This window comes from Arvicola amphibius, chromosome X (assembly GCF_903992535.2).
Source record: "Arvicola amphibius chromosome X, mArvAmp1.2, whole genome shotgun sequence".
In the NCBI taxonomy this organism is placed as follows: domain Eukaryota; kingdom Metazoa; phylum Chordata; class Mammalia; order Rodentia; family Cricetidae; genus Arvicola; species Arvicola amphibius.
The window spans coordinates 39,673,491-39,694,463 of record NC_052065.1 but is presented as its reverse complement, the minus strand read 5'-3'; the positions used below and the strand labels follow the sequence as shown (position 1 = coordinate 39,694,463).

Below are 20,973 nucleotides of genomic sequence, written 5' to 3'. Positions count from 1 at the left end.
CTATGAAGGGTCACCTATAAAATTTTCTGCCCCGAAGTTCCTCTGGCCCAATTTTATATCCATTCACAGTTAGTATATGTTGTGCTTCACTCTCTGAAATCTGGTCAAGGACATTCAGTTTGCTTGGAGTGTACAGGAACTCCTCACCCCTGTGTAGTATTGGCAAAAACCATTTAATCAGCACTTGCAACTTTCCTACACCCAATCCTTTGAAAAAAAATCTGATTTATAAGTTGCTCTAGTGTACAACTTCCATACTACAGGAAGATTTCAGCCCCTTGCTATTCTAGTAACAGTCTCAGTCTGTTGACATGGAGTCTGTTTTCCCTGTCTTACTTCTCTGCCTCATTTTTCTTATAGGTGCCAGTTTTATAAATTGGTGTATGATAACATAATAACATTATATTTATAATCCTATAGCTTTCTGATTGATTATTACCTTTACTAATATGTCCTTTGCTATCTCTTCTGATGTGTTTTTGCTTGAGGTTTATTTTACTTACTTTAGTGCTTTTAATAACATTATCTTTTTATTTACTTTTGTACACATCTTCCAGTAAGGTGCATTTCTTACAGGCCTCAATTTTTAGGATCTCATTATTTCTGATTCAAATTGCCAATTTGAATGTTTTAATTCTAGAATTAAAACAATTTACATTTAGTTATTTAGTTATTATTGAAAATTATAGTATTGTATTTTTCTTCTGGCTATTTTATGTTATCTTTGTTAATTTCTTTATCTTTTATTGTATGAATTTGATAGTTTTTAAAAATTTCATTATATTCTCCTACTTTCTATTAGCTTTCTTTGAATAGCAAAATTATTTCTTTTGTAGTAATGATAGTGAATATGTTACTTCACTATGTACAATATTCAATTGACTTACTTCTGATGAATGACTTTTAAGGTTATGTTATTAAAACATGATGACTTTTACCTTAGGTATTCTCTGAAAACTGTTCCTTGCGTTATTCACCATGCAGGAAACAGCTACTATACTGTAAGGAAGTCTTATAGGGAGATTAAGCTGGAGATGAAAGGAGGCTGACCATTATACAAATAAGTAGACTATGAGATAATTCCTCAATTCAAATTTTCACTACTGAACATTTTAGATAAGAGATATAAGCTTTAGCTAAAAAATAAAAAGGCATATTTTAGTGACATTGGTGACATTTAATCAAATACATTTAAACTATGAATCTTGTGCATTTTGTCTCTTAATAAGATATAGTAAGGTATATCCACCTTCTCTTTTCTTTTCAAATTAGAATCATGAACATTAATTTTTAATTATATGTTGGCTCATTTTTTAACCCAAACATACTTTGTAATAAACTGAAGTTTGAGCAGTGAAAAGGTAAACATGAATATTTCAGAGGTGGAGAACCCACATAATTTGTTTACTTGACACAAGAGTTTTGTAGAGAAAATTAGCATTTAATTTAACTGAGACCATTATGTCTCTGGGAAATAAGAAATATCTTACATATTATATAAGTATTTAGTAAAAAATTAAAAATTGTTTTTCCATATATACTGTAAGATCTATTTTTCTTTTTAATAGTTTGAATATATGCACATATATGTGAAGATGATGAGAAAGCTAACTGATCTGATATTTTTTAGTTACACTGCTGTAAAGACAGTTTGGCCAGTCTTGCCACAACAGTAGCAATGTGAGAAATACAGCTGAATTAACTGACTATGAAATTCAAATGGAAAGAATTTCTAGTATCTTTTTTAATCTTAAATAATTTAAAAATAGCTTAAGTAGAAATGATTTTCTATGTTATTGTTGTTGTGGTGGTGGTTTGTTTTTCTGTTGTTTTGTTTTTGTTTGTTTTTGTTTTTGGAGGCAAGGTTTCTCTATGTAGCCTTGGGTGTCCAGGATCTAGGTCTGTAGACCAGGCTGGCATCAAACTCACAGAAATACAACTCTCTCTGCTTCTTTAGTTCTGGGATTAGCATTATGTACCACCACTGATCAGCTTTAAGTAGCAGTTCAAATTTCTAAAATAAATAAATAAATAGGTAATATTACAAATGGACAATTATCAACTTTTACTTGAATTTATTTCCTTCCTTCTTGCAGCATTGGTTGGCCTGGTTTTTAGAAGAAATGAAAGTAGTATATAAAAGAGGTGTAGAAAAAAATGTCACCTCCATGTTCCTTTATGTAGATCTTAAACAATTAGAGATCTGGATGCCAATGTATTAAAGATCTTGATGCCAATGTAAGAATTCATAAATATGATGAAGGCCTATCTTGGTCTCTTTCTCTTTGGGATACGTTAAATTATTCAGTGATACAAACTGTATTGATACAGGTAAAATTTGGGACTTAGTCATAAATATTAATATAAATCTAACTATTACCACCTCTGAACTCACTGCTAAGAGGAAAGGACCAGTTTAGAAACTGACATAAAATTCTCAGGCAAGATGATTTAGCTAAAGAATAGAATTAAGGGATACTTGAAGAGAAGCACTCAGAATGCTTGTTAACACAGGGATTGTTAGTTTCTATGAGTACAAGTTTTAGATTAACTAGTTTTGGGTGGGCCGAAGGTTGGTGTTGTGAACAAATTCTCAGATGATGCTGATTATGCTTGTGTGCATGCCCATTCTGATAATCACTGCACTAAAATACTCTCAGCTTTTATTTATAGTATTCCTATTTTAAATATTCAGTGGTGGTACAGATAGTATTCATATGTAGTAGTTATTTATATTTTTTCCTTCACAATTTTGAGGAGAAGTAGAAGAAATAGAAGTCATATAAAATCAAATATTGGATATTGGTTGATTTCCATTGTCAGGCTTCGCTTTTGTAAAGATAACATTTCTCTTAATATTGGGAATAGTTTGAACAATTTCAAGTGTAGACTCAGGGTTCCATCTAGAAAACTGGTGACAGAAAAGAACAGACACAGGTTTGGGAAGTAGCTCAGCCAGTAAAGTACTTACCACATGATCACAAGGATCTGAGTTTGGATTCCTAGCAGCCATGTAAAAAGTCATATGTGGGTATTGCTATGGAGAAAAGTTGAAGCTTTGTCCTTGCTAGTAGCAGCAGTCCATACTTGCTTAGGAGTCATTCATTTCTTGGCATAGTTTGTCACTTCAGATTTCTTTGCACCTAGCTAGTTTCTGTTTATGTGTTTATTGTTCAAGATTTCCCAGTGTTGATTTCACAGATTCAGTGCCTGAGACCATACTGCTTTCTACTCACCTTTGAAGCTGGGAATGTTTGTATTATCAGTGCTTGAGCTATCTGTGTTCCTTGGCTTTAGCTTGAGTTTGTTAGTTTTACTAAATTCCAAGTCCTGTGTTTAAATGGTGGTGGTTCTGTTGTTCTCCAGGTCATAATAGTCTTGAGTGAGGAAGGGGTTAAACTTCAGAGATATTCCTAGTTCACTATTTTCTGTTCTTCCCTGCCAAAGGTTTTGACTGCAGACAGAGTTACTCTATGGTTTTGATTCCTTCTCTTGTAAACATAATTATCAAGGTTACAGGATGGCAGTACATAACCTCTCAGTATTTCTATTACACAGTTTAATGTTTCATCCAAAATTTTGTGCTTTCTGCCATTGTAGATGTTTTATAGTCCCCCTCTCTCTTCCTCTCTCTCTCTCTCTCTCTCTCTCTCTCTCTCTCTCCTAGGATTTAATTTAAAAATTTCAAAACCATAGTTTTAAAATAATATTACATAACTGATAAATTCTCCAAAGAGATTCAAGCATTGGATAAAGAAAAAAGAAAAATAATTATTGTTCTCAATTAAACCACTGAGCAATATAACAATGTCAATGTTTAGTGAATACCATTTGATATATCTCTATGTCAATGTTGGTAAAAATTCAGGTGTGATAGCAAGTACTGTGTCCTAACCTAACATATATTATTTATGCTTTTCAGATTATTTATCCTTAAAATTTAAAAGACTTGAAATGGCACTGTGAACTCCTTGCACTGTTTTATATCTAAATTTTAATCTTTAATTATGATTGATAGTTGAAGAAATGGTTGTAATTTTCACTTTCGAATTTTTCTTCTAGATTTGGGAGTGGTTTGAAGGATAATTTGTAGGAAAAAATCCACTTTACTACCTTCAACTGGAAGTCATGAAACTTTTTGAATTTTCGTAATTGATTTTTGAACTAGACTCATTGGCAAGAGGAAAAATAAAAAAATTAAAAGAACTGGAATAGTTTACCTAATGTACCATTACAGAACAGAAGAAAAATAAACCAGAGTCATACCTGGCCAGCCTAATAGTTATAACTAAGTACAATTAAACCTTACATACTTACATAAATGATGAGTCCAATTTCATTTATTTATTTATTATACTGCTTCCTCTTGTGACTGAATAGATGGAAGTTGGAGATAGATACTAAGGTTTTATATACTTATTTAGTGGGTCCAAATGAGATTTAAGTCTTCTGCCAGGTATTTTGTTTTGTGGGAAGAGAAAATGCAGCATCTTGTTTTCACAGCTGCAGGCTACTAAAGCTGAGAAGAATACAATCAAAACAAATTCTGATATCAGAGCACAACACTTTTAATCTCTGCTTTGGTTGTGCCTAGTTATACAAATTTATTTAAAAATTATGTGCCAAGTAATTTGATGAAACCAATGTTTAATTTTAAAACATTTGTAAATAACTTATTGCATTCTACACTTTTCAAAATAAGTTGTGCATACTATTCAGACATCAATAAAAAACAATACACAAATACCAGAAAGAATTCTCTGTCATTCATTGTAGGGAGTTTTTAAATAAATTTAAAAAAACGTGGAATTTCCTATAAGGACTTTGATCAAGATGCTTTTATATTAATGTGTCTTTTTCATTTTCCTTCTTTCCTCTTTCTAAACATATACAGTTAGATTTTGTTTATTAAAATTTTATGTTTAAATTACTTAATTATCTTCAAGGAGTTCAAAACTAAATCTTTAGGTAAAACTTTAACATCAAGCTCCAACCAAAATAACAACAAGCAAGTGCTATCAAGGAACACATATGCACAGCTCCCATATGAAAAAAGCAGTAAGTTGTTAAATATCCAATTAAATGAAGGTTTTGGTGACATGTGGAATACTTTTGTTCACCTTAAATTACTTTTTTTTTTCCATCGAGTTTTTCTACATCTATAAAATCCTCATGGGAAACAGAAAAATCACTTCATTTTCCAATTACGCTAAGACATATCTTATTCCAGCATGGTATCTTTTGAAAGTGGTATAAGAATCATTTCCAATTTTATTTAGAATTCACTGTAGACCAAGGGAAAATTTTGTTTGGTTTTTAGAGACAGGATCTCTCTGAAGAGCTCCAGATGTCCTAGAATTCCATTTGTAAAGCAGGCTGGCCTTGAACTCAGAGAGATCTGCCTGTATCTGTCACACAATTGAGTACTGGGATTAAAGATATGTGCCACCACACCTGAACTCAAAGATCATAAGCTTATGTATAGTTATAGGAAATGACTAATGACTTTTTCTTTAATGATGAGGATCAAATTTAGCTCAACATTCATACTGGGTGAGAACCATATCATTAAACTAATCTCTCATCTTAAATTTAAATTGTTTTTTATTTTTGTTTTGTTTTGAGATAGAATTTCTCTTAGCTCAGACTCATTATATGCATAAGGATGCATTTGAATTCCTGATTCTTCTGTCTGCACCTGCCATGTGCAAGGATTGTGGCAGGCACAACCAGAACAGTTCATATTCTTTTTCTACTTGCATTTAAATACATGTTGTTACAATGATTCTCCATTGTTAGACTATAGTTTATTCTTGATACATGACAAATATCAACTTTAGAGAATATGCTTATGTGTATATTAAACATTTAGTTTTCAATTTTGAATAAATTTTCAAATTTTTTTAAAGTATAAATGGGAAATTATGAAGATGAAACATATTTTATATCAAAATTAGTTAAAATATTTGGATAAAGCACTTGGTAAATGTTGAACATTGTTTATTCTGAGATGTTTCAAGTATCCCCAGGCTAAAGCCTGGCTAAGTCATGAAAAGTAAGGGGTTTCTATTGTATTTTAAATCTTTTTGTTGTTGCTGCTTGTTTATTTTTGTTGTTCCTTTCACTTGAAAGAGGTGGGGAGTAGATCTGGCTGTCTGGGAACTTACTAGGTTGACCAGGTTGGTCTCAAAACTTACAGAGATCTGCCTGCTTCTGCTTCTTGAGTGGTGGGATTAAAGGTGTACTTTAACTGGAAAGGTTATATTCTGAAAATCTCTATATATGGAATTTCTTAGTATATGGTTTGTTGGGCTCTCTGTAGACAGAGACAGTTTTTGTTAACTAGTAGAATGAATTCATGTAATCCTTGTGTAGTAAGATTTATCTTGGAGATTTAAGGGTGCTAGAAGGGCTCAACTGTGTATCTTTCTTTGATGGTCATTTCTAACCTGCTCATGAAGGGTATTTTGAGTATGCTATCAAGTACTGATGAGTTAATACAAAATAGCACAAATGAATATATATGTATGTGCACATTTGAGTAAAGTAATCCAAACATAGCATTCTATGTTGCATTTCCACACTGTTGCCACATTGTGTCATTGTAGGTATCACTATATGAAACAATGAGGTAAGGGGAAAATTTTCAGAGGAGAAATTAAGCCATACTGATGAATATCTTGCATATCACTATAGAACCTTCATCTGGCGATGGATGAAGCTAAAGACAGAGACCCACACTGGAGCACTGGACTGAGCTCCCAAGGTCCAAATGAGGAGCAGAAGGAGGGAGAACATGAGCAAGGAAGTCAGGACAGGGAGGGGTGCACCTACCCACTGAGACGGTGAGGCTGATCCTCTGGGAGCTCACCAAGGCCAGCTGGACTGGGACTGATAGAGCATGTGATCAAACCAGACTCTCTGAACGTGGCAGACAAGGATGACTGTTTGAGAAGCCAAGGACAATGGCACTGGGTTTTGATCCTACTGCATGTACTGGCTTTGTGGGAACCTAGTGTGTTTGGATGCTCACCTTCCTAGACCTGGATGGAGGGAGGAGGACCTTGGACTTCCCACAGGGCAGGGAACCCTGACTGATTTTTGGACTGGAGGGGGAGGAAGAGGAGGATGGGGGAGGGGGAGGGGGATGGAGGGAAGGGAGGAGGTGGAAAATTTTAATTAGAAAGAAAGAAAGAAAGAAAGAAAGAAAGAAAGAAAGAAAGAAGGAAGGAAGGAAAAAAGAGAATAAGATTAAATGATATGAAAACAACCATATTAACACCAACAATTTAGCAACAATGAAGACTACATAGAGAATTCCAGGTCACCTCGGGTAAAACCTTGCCTCAAACAAAGAAAAGAATGGAAATAAGTTATTATCAAGAAAATGGATGGAATTTGCAATCACCATGATAAACAAAATAAGGCAAATATAAATATTTCATCTTATACTGGAATCTAGATTTAAAGATCTCTATATGACATAAAAATAGAATGGATAATTTTTAGGGATGATGAAGGGGGCAATAGAAATAGCAGGAGATGACTATGAACAAAATTTATGTTTAAGAAATATGAAAGCATTATAAACCTATCATTTAGTTCAAAGAAAATATAATAATAAAATATTTAAGAGATAATCCTAGTCATATATGAAGTCTAAAGAAAATAGGAAATAGGGAATATTTGAATCCTGAAGCTATTTGTTCTTTCATTGATACCAAAACATAGCAAAAATTATATTAAAAATAAATAGGTATTTAATATTTTGTATTATAATATTTTTATTGTGTTAGTATTGGGTTTCACAAGACACACTTGTTTTTTAATATTTATTCATTTAGCCTGGCTGACAGGCTCACATCCTGAAAGTTGAGTAGTATCAGGTAACGCTCATTCTGGTCCCAGTGGCGGATGTAGGAGAAGAGGCCAGGTGAGGAGGCCAGTGCATGGAAGTCACCATGCAACAGAGAGCGCTCCTTACCCCGAAGGTGACTCAGCCACTTGAACTGGGCCAGGATGGAGCCAGGGTCTTCATTCTGACCCTTCGCTGTCATGTCGGGGCTTATGGGTTCTGATGTCTGTGGGAGGCTGGATTCATTCCATGGCATCAATGGGGCCTCTGCAGACTGTCCAGGACCAGCAGCTGCCTTCAAGCCAATCTCATCCTCATAGCTGAAAACAGGAGTTCCTGGCAGAGTGAAGAGCAGCAGCTTGTAGAGTGAGAGCAGCTGAGCCGGTATGGAGGCTGTCAGGAGTCCTGCCTGAGACAGACTCCAGCCGCACCAGCGACTTCCGGTGGCGTTCAAATACCGAGTGACTAGTGATTCTGTATGCTCCCCAGTAAAACTGGAACTTGACAGATATGAGCTAGTCAACAGCAGGTCACTGATGGATTCGAGTATGCTCAGGATTTGCTGGAGGTCAGAGGAGTCAGTCCCTGCAATCAGGAGTCTATCCTCACTGTAGCTCTTGGTAATATTCTGCCACTCTGCCAAGTGTGAGGATGCATCCGTCAGATTTCCCACATCCCGAACTTGGAACCCATAAACCCCATCCTGCAACCAAGAACTCAGAGCTTCCTTCACTTTGGCGGCTACAACGTCAGCCTGAGCAGGAAGGAACCATGCATTCTGACCCCGGTAGTTGGGAGTCAGGTCTAAAATGATGTGAATGCTCTTCTTCTTGGCAGATTGCAGAAGGTCTTTAAAATCTTCCTGGGAGCCTAAAGTGGGGTCAATTTGTTTCAAGTCTGTTTCATTGACTTCATCCATCTGGTTCTTGTGAATTGGGCCCAGCACCACGCCCTTCACCTTCAGGGTGCTCAAGTACTCCAGATGCTTCTTCAGACCAGCTATGCCTCCAGCGTTCGGGCCAGGAAGGCCTGAAGGTTGCCGACACAATAGAGGGCGCCCTCGTGCCACCACCTCTGTACCGGCAGTTCCCGGCAGCGCGGCGCCCGAACGATGAAGACCACGGCGCAGGATGTGAGCCTGTCAGCCAGGCTAGAGGCTTCTAACCTCCCTGCTGGCATAAGTCTGCCAGCCAGTGCTAACCTGTTGGTTAGTACCAACAGTACCCGGCTAAGCCAAGAGGAGGGCACATCTCTGAAGCTGGAAAACCTGAGCCTGAATCCTCATGAGGGCTTGCTCTTGAATTTCCCCTATTTGCTTGACCATACCTGTCCAGGACCTACTACCTTCCTCCCCTCTTCCCTTGCCTTTTGAATTCAAGTTTTTCTCTCCTTGTTTTTTTTTTTTTTTTTTTTTTTTTTTTTTTTTTTTTTTTTTTTTTTTTTTTTGTTAACTTTTGCAAATTACATATGAATTCTCACACTGGGTGTTTTTGCCTTCAAATAAAAGTCACCCTCCCTGAAAAAAAATTATTCATTTATTTTCCATTCCATCTGCAGTTTTCCCTCCCTTTCCTCCTCTGATTCCCTCTTACCACCTTCCCTTCATAGCTCTCATCCACTGTTTCTGTTCAGAAAGGAGCAGGTCTCCCATGGGTATCGACAAAACATGACACATCAGATGAAGGTGGGACTAGGCACTCCCTCTTGCATTAAGACTGGGCAAGGCAAACCAGTATGAGGAATATTTTCCCAAAAGCCAGCCAGAGTTTATGTTTCAGCCCTGCTCCCACTGCTAGGAGTACCATAAATAGATCAAGCTATAAAACTGTTACAGATATGTAGAGGACCTAGGTCAGTCCCATACAGGCTTCCTAGCTGTTGGTCCAGATTTGTGAGTGCCTATGAGACTGAGTTATTTCTGTGGGTTCTCTTGTAATGATGTTGATTCCTCCAGTTTGAACAGTTCTTCCCTCTCTTCAACAGCATTCCCCGAGCTAGGCCCAGTACATGGCTGTAGAACTCTGCATCTGTTTCCATTAGTTACTGAATCAGGGCTCTCTGAAAACAGTTGGGGGCAGTCACCAATCTGATTATGGGAGACGAAAAGCTCAAGCTACATTTCCACTATATCTTCACTGGGGTCATCCTGGTAGGATCATGGGAAATTTTCCTTGAACCAGATTTCTGCCTGACCTCAAAATGCCCCCCATACCAACACTTCTCTTTCAGTACTTTCCACCTTCATCTGCCACACAAGTTGATGTCTCATGTTTCTATCCTAACACACCTCCAGTCTACCCATATATCTCTTCTATTTTCCCTCCCCAAGGAAATACACGCATCCCCTTTTGAACCTTCCTTTTTACCTAGCATCTCTGGAGTTATGGATTGTAGCATGGTTCTCCTTTATTCTGCAGCTAATTATCCATTTATGAGTGAACGTATACCATGTTTGTCTTTCTGGGTCTGGGTTACTTCAAGATTTTTTTTTCTAGTTCCACTGATTTGACATTAAATTTCCTGATATCATTAATTTTAACAGCTAAGTAATACCACATTGTGTAAATGTACCCCATTTTTTTTTAATCGGGTGGGCCTTACTTGGGTCTATGTAGTCTGCTGGAATTGTGGAGAAGGGCTGACCACAGGAAGAATGTTAGGGGGATGGGATTGGGCAGCAGATTGGGTCTTGGGGGAACAGAATCCAGTGGCTGTTAGCAGTCCAGCTGGCAGGCAGGTAACTCATCTGCTTACGAGTTGGTGAGTATTGCACCAGAAGAAAAAAAGGAAATTCAACAGATTTGAGGGCAGAGCCCAGCAGCACCCTTGTTGGTCCTGTGATGGGACAGGTAGGGATATGAGATGTGGCTGGGGGCTTAGTGATAAGACCCCGCTTTTACAGCAAACTTTGAATGTGCTCTCCCCCAGACTCCTATCTTTCCGTCTTTCTCTTCCTTCTATTAGTATTTCTTTTGCTTCCTAGACAACTCCACAAACTCCTAAATAGTTCAGTTTAAAATATTAACTGAGTGAAAAATACTGTACAGTTATCTTAAAAGATCAGAAACAACTATGTAAGAAAGGTTTCATCATTCTAACTTCTAATTCTAAAACACTGAAATCTGGAACTACATAAGTTTTCACATTATGATCATGATTCTGAATAGTTTAATCAATGCAATTAAGAAAACAATGATCTAGAAACTAGAGGGAAACCCTGTCTCAAAAAACGAAAAAAAAAAAAAAGAAAACAATGAGGCTCCTTTTGTATGATGGTCATTTTCTTTCTTTAGCCTTAATAGTTTGTTTAGTCTAGAAACTTAAAACCATGTTCAACAGATATAATTCCACAAATTTTATAGCATTTGTTATTTCTTTTCTAATTTTTATATTTTGGGGGGATTATAGTATAAACATATTATTTCCCTTCTCTCTTTTCTTTCTCCAAACTGTCCCATATTACCTTCCTTCTTCCCTTTCGAATACATTGTCTTCTTTTTCATGGATTGTTTTAGTTATTGTGTATGTATGTGTGATTTCTTAAATACATAAGTACAACCTTCTCAACCTGTAAATGTTACTTGAATATATCACCTTAGGGCATACCACTTTCTATTTAATAACCAATAAGTAGGCCCTTCCTTAGGGAAGAGTATTTCTCCAGCTCACAGCATTCCCCATTTGCCTATAGTTTTTGTATAGGTTGAGGCTCCTGGGCTTTCCTCCGTCCATATTAGCATGTCTATTATTGTTTTCCTTCTTCAGCAGATTAGGTGATCTGTTGGAGCCCTCCAAACTATACAGTGAATGTACAGCTGACAGATGTATCAGACTAATCCACAGGAAGTGTATGTGTACACATCCACATGAAGAACCCATTTCAGCAGAGCTTCGGGAAGACTTTAAAAAAGAAAAGTTGCTGTCAAATCTGTTAAAACCTTGTGAAACCATGATTCTTCCCTTCAAAATGGTATTCATTCCCAAAACATCTCAGCAGTGTAACTTATCCTGTATGGGAAACAAATGACTTTTCCATTCCCCCATACCATAATGTCTTACTTAGAGCAATAACATTCACTCTTTATTCTAAAAGTCAAATTTACATAAAGTCAATTTCCCATGACTACCCTTGCTAACAGACCACATAGAAATTTCTAAAGAAGACAGGCACTGGGGAGGAAGGTAGTGTTCCCTACCCTTACTAACAAACCAATCTGGGTGTGCTCAAAGCTAGTTGTCACAAAGGAGATTGGGTTAGGGGAATAGGTAAGGCCAGGATTCATGCATGTCTATTGATCTTATCTAATGGTTTGGATTGTCAGGTATTTTTCTTGGATTGTGGGGCTTTCCTGGGTGGTGTCACCTGTTCTGGAGTACTGCTTTTTCAGGTTCTACCTGCCCTTTTTGTGATTCTAAAGTGCATGTGATTGTCTTTGCCAATGGAATTTTTAACCATGTCTGTAAAAACTAAAACCCTGGTTGAGATCACCCCCCCCTTTTCTTTCTTCTTCTCACTGCTTCTTTGCTCCAATGAATAAAGAACATGAGCAGGTAAGAGATGTGAGTTGATTTATTTCATTTTCCCTCAGATCCAACTAGCCAGGTTTTTGCATGCTATGGGGAGTCTTAGCTGGACACTGAAGAGATAATGAGGCTGGTACTCAGGTCCCCCAACAATGATCAGGTTGTTACGACCTTATGGGTATAATTTCTGACATCCCTAGAAGAACCAATGTCGTGGAAAACACTTGTAACCTTAGGTTGTTGTAAGTTTTCCATCCTCTTTTCCACAATGTTTCTTTAGCATTAAGTATGGTAGTGTTTTGTAGATGTATCCACTATAACTGAGTTCCACAACTCTTCCTTTTGATTTTTTTTTTTACTTCTCTGTACTGGTCTCTGTCAGTTGAAATGAGAAGTCTCTTTGAAGAGGGGTGAAGACTATATTTGGGTGCAAAGGCAAATGTTTAGAATGTAGTTAGAAATTATGTTAAGATAGTAAAATGGCAGTGATAGGATTCCTTCAAGACTCATGAAATACTAGCCCTGAGAAATATGTTTCCAGTACCAGAAATGAATTCCCTTTTGTTGACTGGGCCTTTAATCCAATTAGAAGGCTGTTGCTTACTGCTAAGATATGTGTTTGATTATTGTACTCTGAGGGTTATCTTGCAATACTGGTCATTGTTGTAGGTCACAGGCATCAGAGCTCTGTAGTATTGTCTGATGCGTTCCTTCCTCCTGTGGAAGCTTTCATGGAACATTCTGGTACTAGGAACATTATTCAGGTTAATTCTCATTTAAGGATCTCTGGACTCTGTGTCTAAAGTGAATGATGTCTTCAGCAATAATGTATTATGTTCCATCTCTTAGAAACAGGAACATTTGCTGAACATTTGCAAGAAAATGTGTAGCAGTCTATAATATTTTGGAAGTATCTTGGACAATACTGATCAAAAACTTAAAAAAATGGTTTCTCGTGTATGATGAAGTGTTTTTGTATTGTTTTGTTTCAGGGAGACTTTAGTTCTTGAAGAGAGCATGGTCAGCCCAGATGGGAAACCTTCATTAAACTATATATGTATATTTATACACTGACTTTATATATTATAGATATTTTATGTTTATAGTTAATAGTGTGATTCCTTGTGACTTTTCCCCATATCCTTATTGATATTTTACCCTCTTTTCTTCATATTTATCTTCCCAATCTCTAATGAGTGCCACTCCCCATTTTTCCCATTCCCATGATTATATCCTGCTGTTCCTATCTCTATTGCTACCCAATCATGGTGAATTTCCCTTTTTTACTATCCTTGTTAATGTTTTACTTCAAGATATGTATTCACGTCTGAAGTTTTGGATCTTGGCACCTCAGATAAGAGATACCGTTTATCATTCTGGTCTAAGTTACATTACTCAATATGATCTTTACTATTTTTACCCATTTACCTCCAAATATCACAATTTATTTTTTCTTTACAGATAAATAATACCACATTTTCATTATTCATGCCTCAGCTGAAGGATATTTATGTTACTTCCCTCTCTTGGTATTGTGAATAGTGTATCAATAAACATGGCTTAGCAAGTAACTTTGGAATAGGGTTTTGAGACTTTGTGAATTTTCCAACAATGTTGATATGGGATTCCCTTCTGTATGCTGTGAATACCATTGGTTAAAAAAAAAGAAACTGTCTTGAGCCCATGATAGGATCAAACAGAGCTATGTGGGGAAAACTAAACTGAATGCTGGGAGGAAGAAGGCAGGGGTTAGAGAGAAGCAATGGAGCTTCTCCTGGAGACAGACACACTGAAACTTTACCATGTAAGCCACTGCCACTTAGAGATAAACAGATTAATAGAAATGGGTTAAATTAATATGTAAGAGTTAGCCAATAAGAAGCTAGTGCTAATAGGCCAAGCAGTAATTTAATTAATACAGTTTTTGTGTGATTATTTCAGGGCTAAGCAGCCATGAACCAACAAGTGGCTCTCTCTTCCTACACAATGTAGTATAGTTGTTTATATAGTAGAACTGTGTTTAGGTTTTTGAGAATTGTGCACAATGATTTCCTGAGTGGCTGCACCAGTTTTTAATCCCACCAAGACTGAATTAGCATTCCTGTATTCCTACATTGCCCCCAGCATTTGTTGTAGGTTGTTTAGTTGATCTTTGCCATTCTAACAGGAGTAAATGATGTTGCAGACTAGTTTTGATTTGTATATTCCTAGTTGCTAGGCACAATGAACAATTTTAAGATATTTCATTAATTTAAATCTTTGAGCACTCTTTCTTTAAGTTCCAGGTCAATTTTAATAGCTATTTTATTGTTTTTTGGTTGTTGTTTTGATTCCTTGTTTTGAATTGAGTTCTTTACATATTTTGTGTCTTAATCCTTTTTCACAAATATAGCAAGAAATTATTCTTTTCCATTCTGTGGTCTACCTTTTCACCAAGGTGATTTTTTTCTTTACTTGTACATAAACTTTATAGTTTTATGATATCTCCCTTCCCAATTCAATCTAGTTCTTTGGCAAATGGAGTTCCTTTCAGGAAGATCTCTTCAAAACCTATATCTTGCAGGATACTACCTATGTTTTCTTCTATATGTTTCAGTGTTCTGGGTTTTATGTTTAAGTCTTTGTTCTATTTGGAATTATTTTTTGTGAAGGTGTTAGATAATGACTTTAACATATTTTCATATCTCAGAATGCACAGAAGCTTGAGAGTTTAAAAATAAAACAATCTAGCTTTTGAGGAAAAAAAAATGTGTGTCTAATCATTAAAAGCTATTGATCCTACTAATGTGGACAAAGAATTACTTGCCTGGCCACTGTTGAAGGCCCAAGTTCTTTCATTGATAGTATTTTTATTTTTAATTAAAATATACTAGAAAAATATGTGCCTCACTAATGCAGTAGGTAGTGAATCAGTCTTATAAATTACATCAGCATCATTCCCTATCCTATCTCCAACTCCTAATGTTTCTGAATACCAACATATTTGAAACACCAAATTTTGAAGGACATCTTATCTTTAGTTCATTGCTTGCTATGATGGGGTTCTTCTGAATTCCACTGAAAATAAAAATCATATACCTTCTATTTTCTCAATGGACCTTTGTCATCCTCAGAAGTATCCCAATAACAGTCCTGAGGACTTGCCTTAGTTATTTTTCTATTCTTGTGAAGAAACATCTTGACCAATACAATGTGTAAAAGAAAGCATTTAATTGGGGACTTGCTCACAGTTTCTGGGGGTTAGTACATGTCCATCATTACAGGGAACATGGTAGCACCATGGTGGGGAGCAGTAACAGCAGGGAGCAGGCAGAGAGAGACAGAGACAGAAAAAACCTGTTGTGGATTTTTGAGATATTTAAATCCATCCCAATGACATACTGTAATGGCTAAAGTTAGCTTCTATGCCACATTTGCCTAACGACAGATACTTCCTGAGATATCAGAGTTTCATATAACAAGCTACATGTTTCCACTTCCCTAAGTAAATTTATCTGACCCAACTTCACCGGATATGCTCAGGCATACTTAGACAGGAAGTATGTCAGGATGTATGTATGCTCTTAACAAGAATAAGGTAGGAAGTACATCACTGTCTCAATTTGGTCCTAATAGGCAACTTGCAAACATAGCTTGTAGCTATATGCTGGGTATCCCAGGAACGGACCTGGCCAGTGTCCATCTTTCTGGACAGTATTAAATAAAGCTTGCTCTAATTGGGTAATTGTTGAACTGGTCTTTCTCCTCATGAATTTTAGATTTATGTATACGTCCTCCAACAAGGCCATGCCTTCTAATCCTTCCTTAAGAGTCCAACAACTGAGGACCAAGCATTCAAATACATTAGACAATGGTGGTCATTCTCACTCTAACTACTTATGGTTCATTAATACCTTCATATCATGAAACTGCCAATAAATTATCTACAAAATATTTCCAAAACAAAATTTAGTTTTCATTTTTCTTCTTCTGTTTATCAGAATTACAGTTTCATTATTTCTTATATTTTTCTATTATGATATTTAGCTAAAAGCAGGAAATCTTTACCTATTTGTTAAAACCATCATAGTCTGTCATTTATCATTGCAAAACCAGCATGAAGAAGAGATTGTACCACAAAGACTTGCAGCATTTATTAGTCAGTTTAGTGGATGAAAGAATTTATGGATATATACAAATTTATCCACAATACATAATGCATGCATTTTAGGAATGCTCATAAAGATTTCCCTTAATTTAAAACCTGAGTGAGTTATTACTTAATTGGAATACACTGTAGGAGACATTCAACAGACAACATAATCAGACTGAATTGATTAGTATTTGTCTTTGATTGTTATGAAGTACATTTCATTTTCCTCATGACAAAAAATTGAGTTTCTATTGATGATAATTACAATGTAAAACACATATTAATATCATTGTGAAAAATCTAAACATCAATCTCTGTAAATTAGAAAAATATTAAAATTAATAATTGGAATTATGTGGAATAAATGAACAATGAAAATAATTGAAAACTGTATTGTTGGCATACAAAAGACTTCCACACTAGCCTGGAATGGAGAATAACAAAGGTTTATTTATCTAGGTGTAAACTCAGAGAAAGAGTATCAATGTACAGTCCCCTGCATTTGATGGGAACTAGAACCAAATCCAGCAGTCAAGAAGCACAAAAATGCTTTATATCAACATTTATAGTACATGAAACCATGCCATAGTGGGTTAGAATCTTAAAGGATATTGGGTGAAAGAGTTCCCACAGGACCTCCCCCCCCCCTTTTGAATAAATAAGAAATTTCTAAGCTTAATACAAAACAACATACAATAAGAACAAACATCAAGTATTGTCCAGGGAAAAGAAAAGGCAAAATCATACATAAAAATTAGAATTACAATCAGAATGAAAAATATTAAACAAGAAACATATGCTAAATGTCTCAATGGTATCCTGTCCTAAGGAGTCTAAGTCTTATATTAAAAATAGCTTGCCTAAGTCATGAGAGGTAAGTAATTATGGCTATATAATCTTCAACCCTATCAAGTACCTGAGAAGGGAAATAATATTACTTGAGTAAACAAGAAGTACAATCAAGCAACTTCAAATTTTGAAAGAGAAAACCTGCTACCTGGGCAATCACCCAAAATCTCATTTGCAACATTGGGATAGCCAACTTGGCAAAGGACTATAGTAACTGACAGACTATTTTGAGAGGCAGAAAAGCTTTCAAAACCAACTTACCCTGTCTTGGCAAGGTTTGGCAGTCTTTATGCCTGTATCCTATTTGTCTAGTCTGGACACAGTGCATTTTGTCAGTGGTTGAAGCAGGGAGAGTTCTTTGCCCAAAGGCCAGTTTGACAAGAAATGAACAAGTTCCGAGTATCTTCGGTGACCAACATTCTCTTGGGAATAGATCACTGCTGTCTGAAGCAATCCTGTCTCACATCGACAGAATCCTAAGTAATTTAAATTAAATATTCCACAGTTCTTTGAAGTGTTTGAAGATTAGCTCTCTATGCAGAACACAACCTCTATGCCTCTAAAGAGTCTGATTAGTCTATCCATAAGTATGACAAACATGTATGACTATTGACCTATAATTCTTAATACCTATATAGTTTAAAGACTAAGGCTTTATATTTAAAAAATTAAACAATCTTTAAACAAATGTATAGCAAATGAGAACAATGACCTCAAAATGTAAACAATATATAAATATAGTTATAATCTGTAGAATTGTATACTGCAATATGATAAATATATCCTAAAGTTGCATCAATGTAAAAATACCTTAAGCAGATGTAGAAACATGCATGCAAACAACATGAAAAAATAACTTTGCATAAGTACACAAATACTGTAAACAGAAATAGGAGCATTTTTAATATAACAAATACAATTTGAATTTGTATCAATATACAGGAGTCTATACCAATGTGAATTGCCTACAAATAATATCTTTTAAGAAATCTCACTATTACTAATAATAGTATTAAGCTCACCTTAATCTAATCTACCTATTATACCCTCCTATCTAATCCTTTTTTTCCTAAAAGAGATCCCTGATCCTATTTCATTTCCACCCCAACCCTATAACAGTCATAACAAGCCCCTACTAATGTCCCTATCCCCAAGGACACACTTTGTTGGGAGAGGAGATGTTGTTTTCTAGAATTACTTCCAGCTATTGGGGGTGATGATATTTCTATAGGATCCTGTAAAAACTAAAATGATTATTAAGATTTAAGATTACTGTCTGGTACAGTTGCAGATAGTATCTGAGTAGTCAGTAAGGTTTTTCTGAATTTCTTATCGAAGTTCTGGCCAGAATGTTGTAAGAAGGTGTACCATGTCAGCTAATCAAGTTGAAATCATCTTGAGCAGTTTCTAACTCAAAACTGATCTTAAAGTGGTGCTATCAGCATGGCATTATATCAACCATATGGAATCATTGTTGTGGGGCCCCATCTTTTTCCTGGAAACTTCAAAGATTACTGCAGGAAAAGTTATTGTTCATTGTGAAAAACTTAAAATTCCTTAATATATACATACATTCAATGAAAGGTACCATAGACACAAAAGTGTTTATGGGGAGAAGTGAAATTTTTTGAATGCAGAGTTTTGATAACAGTAATCCCTAAGTTTTTCTTCCGTTTGTCCCATAAAAGGTGGCTCCTGCTATGAGACAGAAACTCTGAATTTTTTTAACAACATGCTTGGATTTACTGCAGATCATATGGGTATCATAGGTAAGATTTCTCTTTGCTCGGTGATTCTTTTTGGATAACTATCATTTCTTCTTTAGGTATCTAGATATCCAAGGTGTCTCAACTTTTTGAAGATGGGTATTTTCCTGCAAAGACAAAGACAGAAACTTTCCCCGACCCTTATGAGGTTTCCTTACCACTTGTAGCATTGTCACCTTTATAGATGAGCTGTCATTTCTCATTAATAAGAAGGTTCTCTTTGTCACACCAAATCTTTATTAATTTTGATGGTTTCCATAGCTTTTCTTCTCCTGTGGAAACAAGGGCAAAGCCCCTTCCTCAACATATCACATCACCTGATTCCAATTCTGAGTTTAACACATCCTTGAAATACACCAGCTAATTTAATTTAGAAGTTTTTTCTATTACCCAAGGTCTCTCTGTAGACACTGATTATTTCTTATTAGCATTAAGAAAATTTAAGGTTAATAAAGTATTATGCAATTTATTTCTGGTGATATTTTTATTCCTTTCTGTTTGTTTAGCATCCTGTATATTTCAATTTTCAATTTTATTTTTCTATAACTGCTGGAAATGTAGGATTGTGTAGTATACCTATAATATGCTTTATATTATAGTAAGCAAAAAACTCTTTCATTTTCTTTGAGACATATTCTAGATCATTGGCTGTTTTTATTTGTTCAAGTATAATGATGATATCTGTATTTCTAGTAAATGTGTGATTAAAAAATCAGCATTTTCCAAAGTCAAAGCAGTTGCCCATTGAAAATCTGAATAGGTGCCGATAGTGTGGTGTATGTTAATTTTGCAAATTCTACAATGTGTACCATATCCATTTGCCAGGTAGTGGTGTTTGATTATATAAAGATCAAGTAGGACATCTCCTTATAATCTCCTTAGCTTGTTACCATATAATAGAAAACTCCTTTACTATTGTCATAATGTTTTTTAATAAAATTCTGATGACTTTAGCACATTTTCAACCAATAACTGATCAATTTCTGCATTACCATGTGCTAGAGGAACTGACAGAACCGTATGGAATTGGATTGTGTTATATATATGGGACAAAGTTTATTACTGATTATATTTTGAACCTGAATAAATAATGAAGTCAATTTTGTAACAACTGGTATAATTTCAGCAGTTTCAATATGCAAAACAAATATTTCTGCATACTGTGAATCAGTAACTATACTGAGAGGTTCTTTAAAATCATTTAGTACCATGAGAATATCATATAATCTGACTTTTGGACAGAATTATAAGGATTTTGTTCCATTTTACTTAAATCTTATGATTTGTAACCTGCCTTTCCTGATTCATTTGCATCAGTATAGAATGTAGGGGCTCTTGTTATTGGTGTTTCACATACAATATGAGGAAAGATCCAAGTAGCTCTCTTTATAAATTTAATTCTATCTCTTTAAAGCAGTTGTTATTAATCTCTCCCAAAAAATTAGTACAAACTTTTTGCCAGGGTTCATTGCCTTCCATAATTTATTAATTTCATCCTTAGTGAAAGGTACTATAATTTTTGTTGCTCTATTCCTGCTAATTGATGAAATTTCAATTTTCCTTTTAAAATTAATTCAGAGACCTTTTCCACATAAGATTTTAAATTTTTATTTGGTTTATGTAGTAACATGATGTAATCTAAGAAAATACTTTCCTTCTGCATTAAAATTCTTGTAGGGGAAATTTTGGAGGGTAATATGACCAGAATGCAGTTAAGATTTAGATCCACATGATCCACATATGCCTCCTGTAATTTCTCTTTAATCAATGTCAATTTTTTTCTCAGCTTTTGCTGCTAATTCCTTGGGACTATTTAAGTCTTGTCACCATCTAAGGATTTGTTTAAA

At 35.4% G+C, this 20,973-nt stretch overlaps 1 protein-coding gene across 1 annotated transcript; it reads right to left on the bottom strand.

Moving 5' to 3' along the window:
• Nucleotides 1–7,832: 7,832 nt before the first annotated feature.
• On the bottom strand, nt 7,833–9,034 carry LOC119804212 (4F2 cell-surface antigen heavy chain-like). Its single transcript, XM_038315700.1, is given in 2 exon segments — nt 7,833–8,869; nt 8,872–9,034. Coding segments are annotated over 2 exon segments (1,200 nt in total).
• Nucleotides 9,035–20,973: the final 11,939 nt, after the last annotated feature.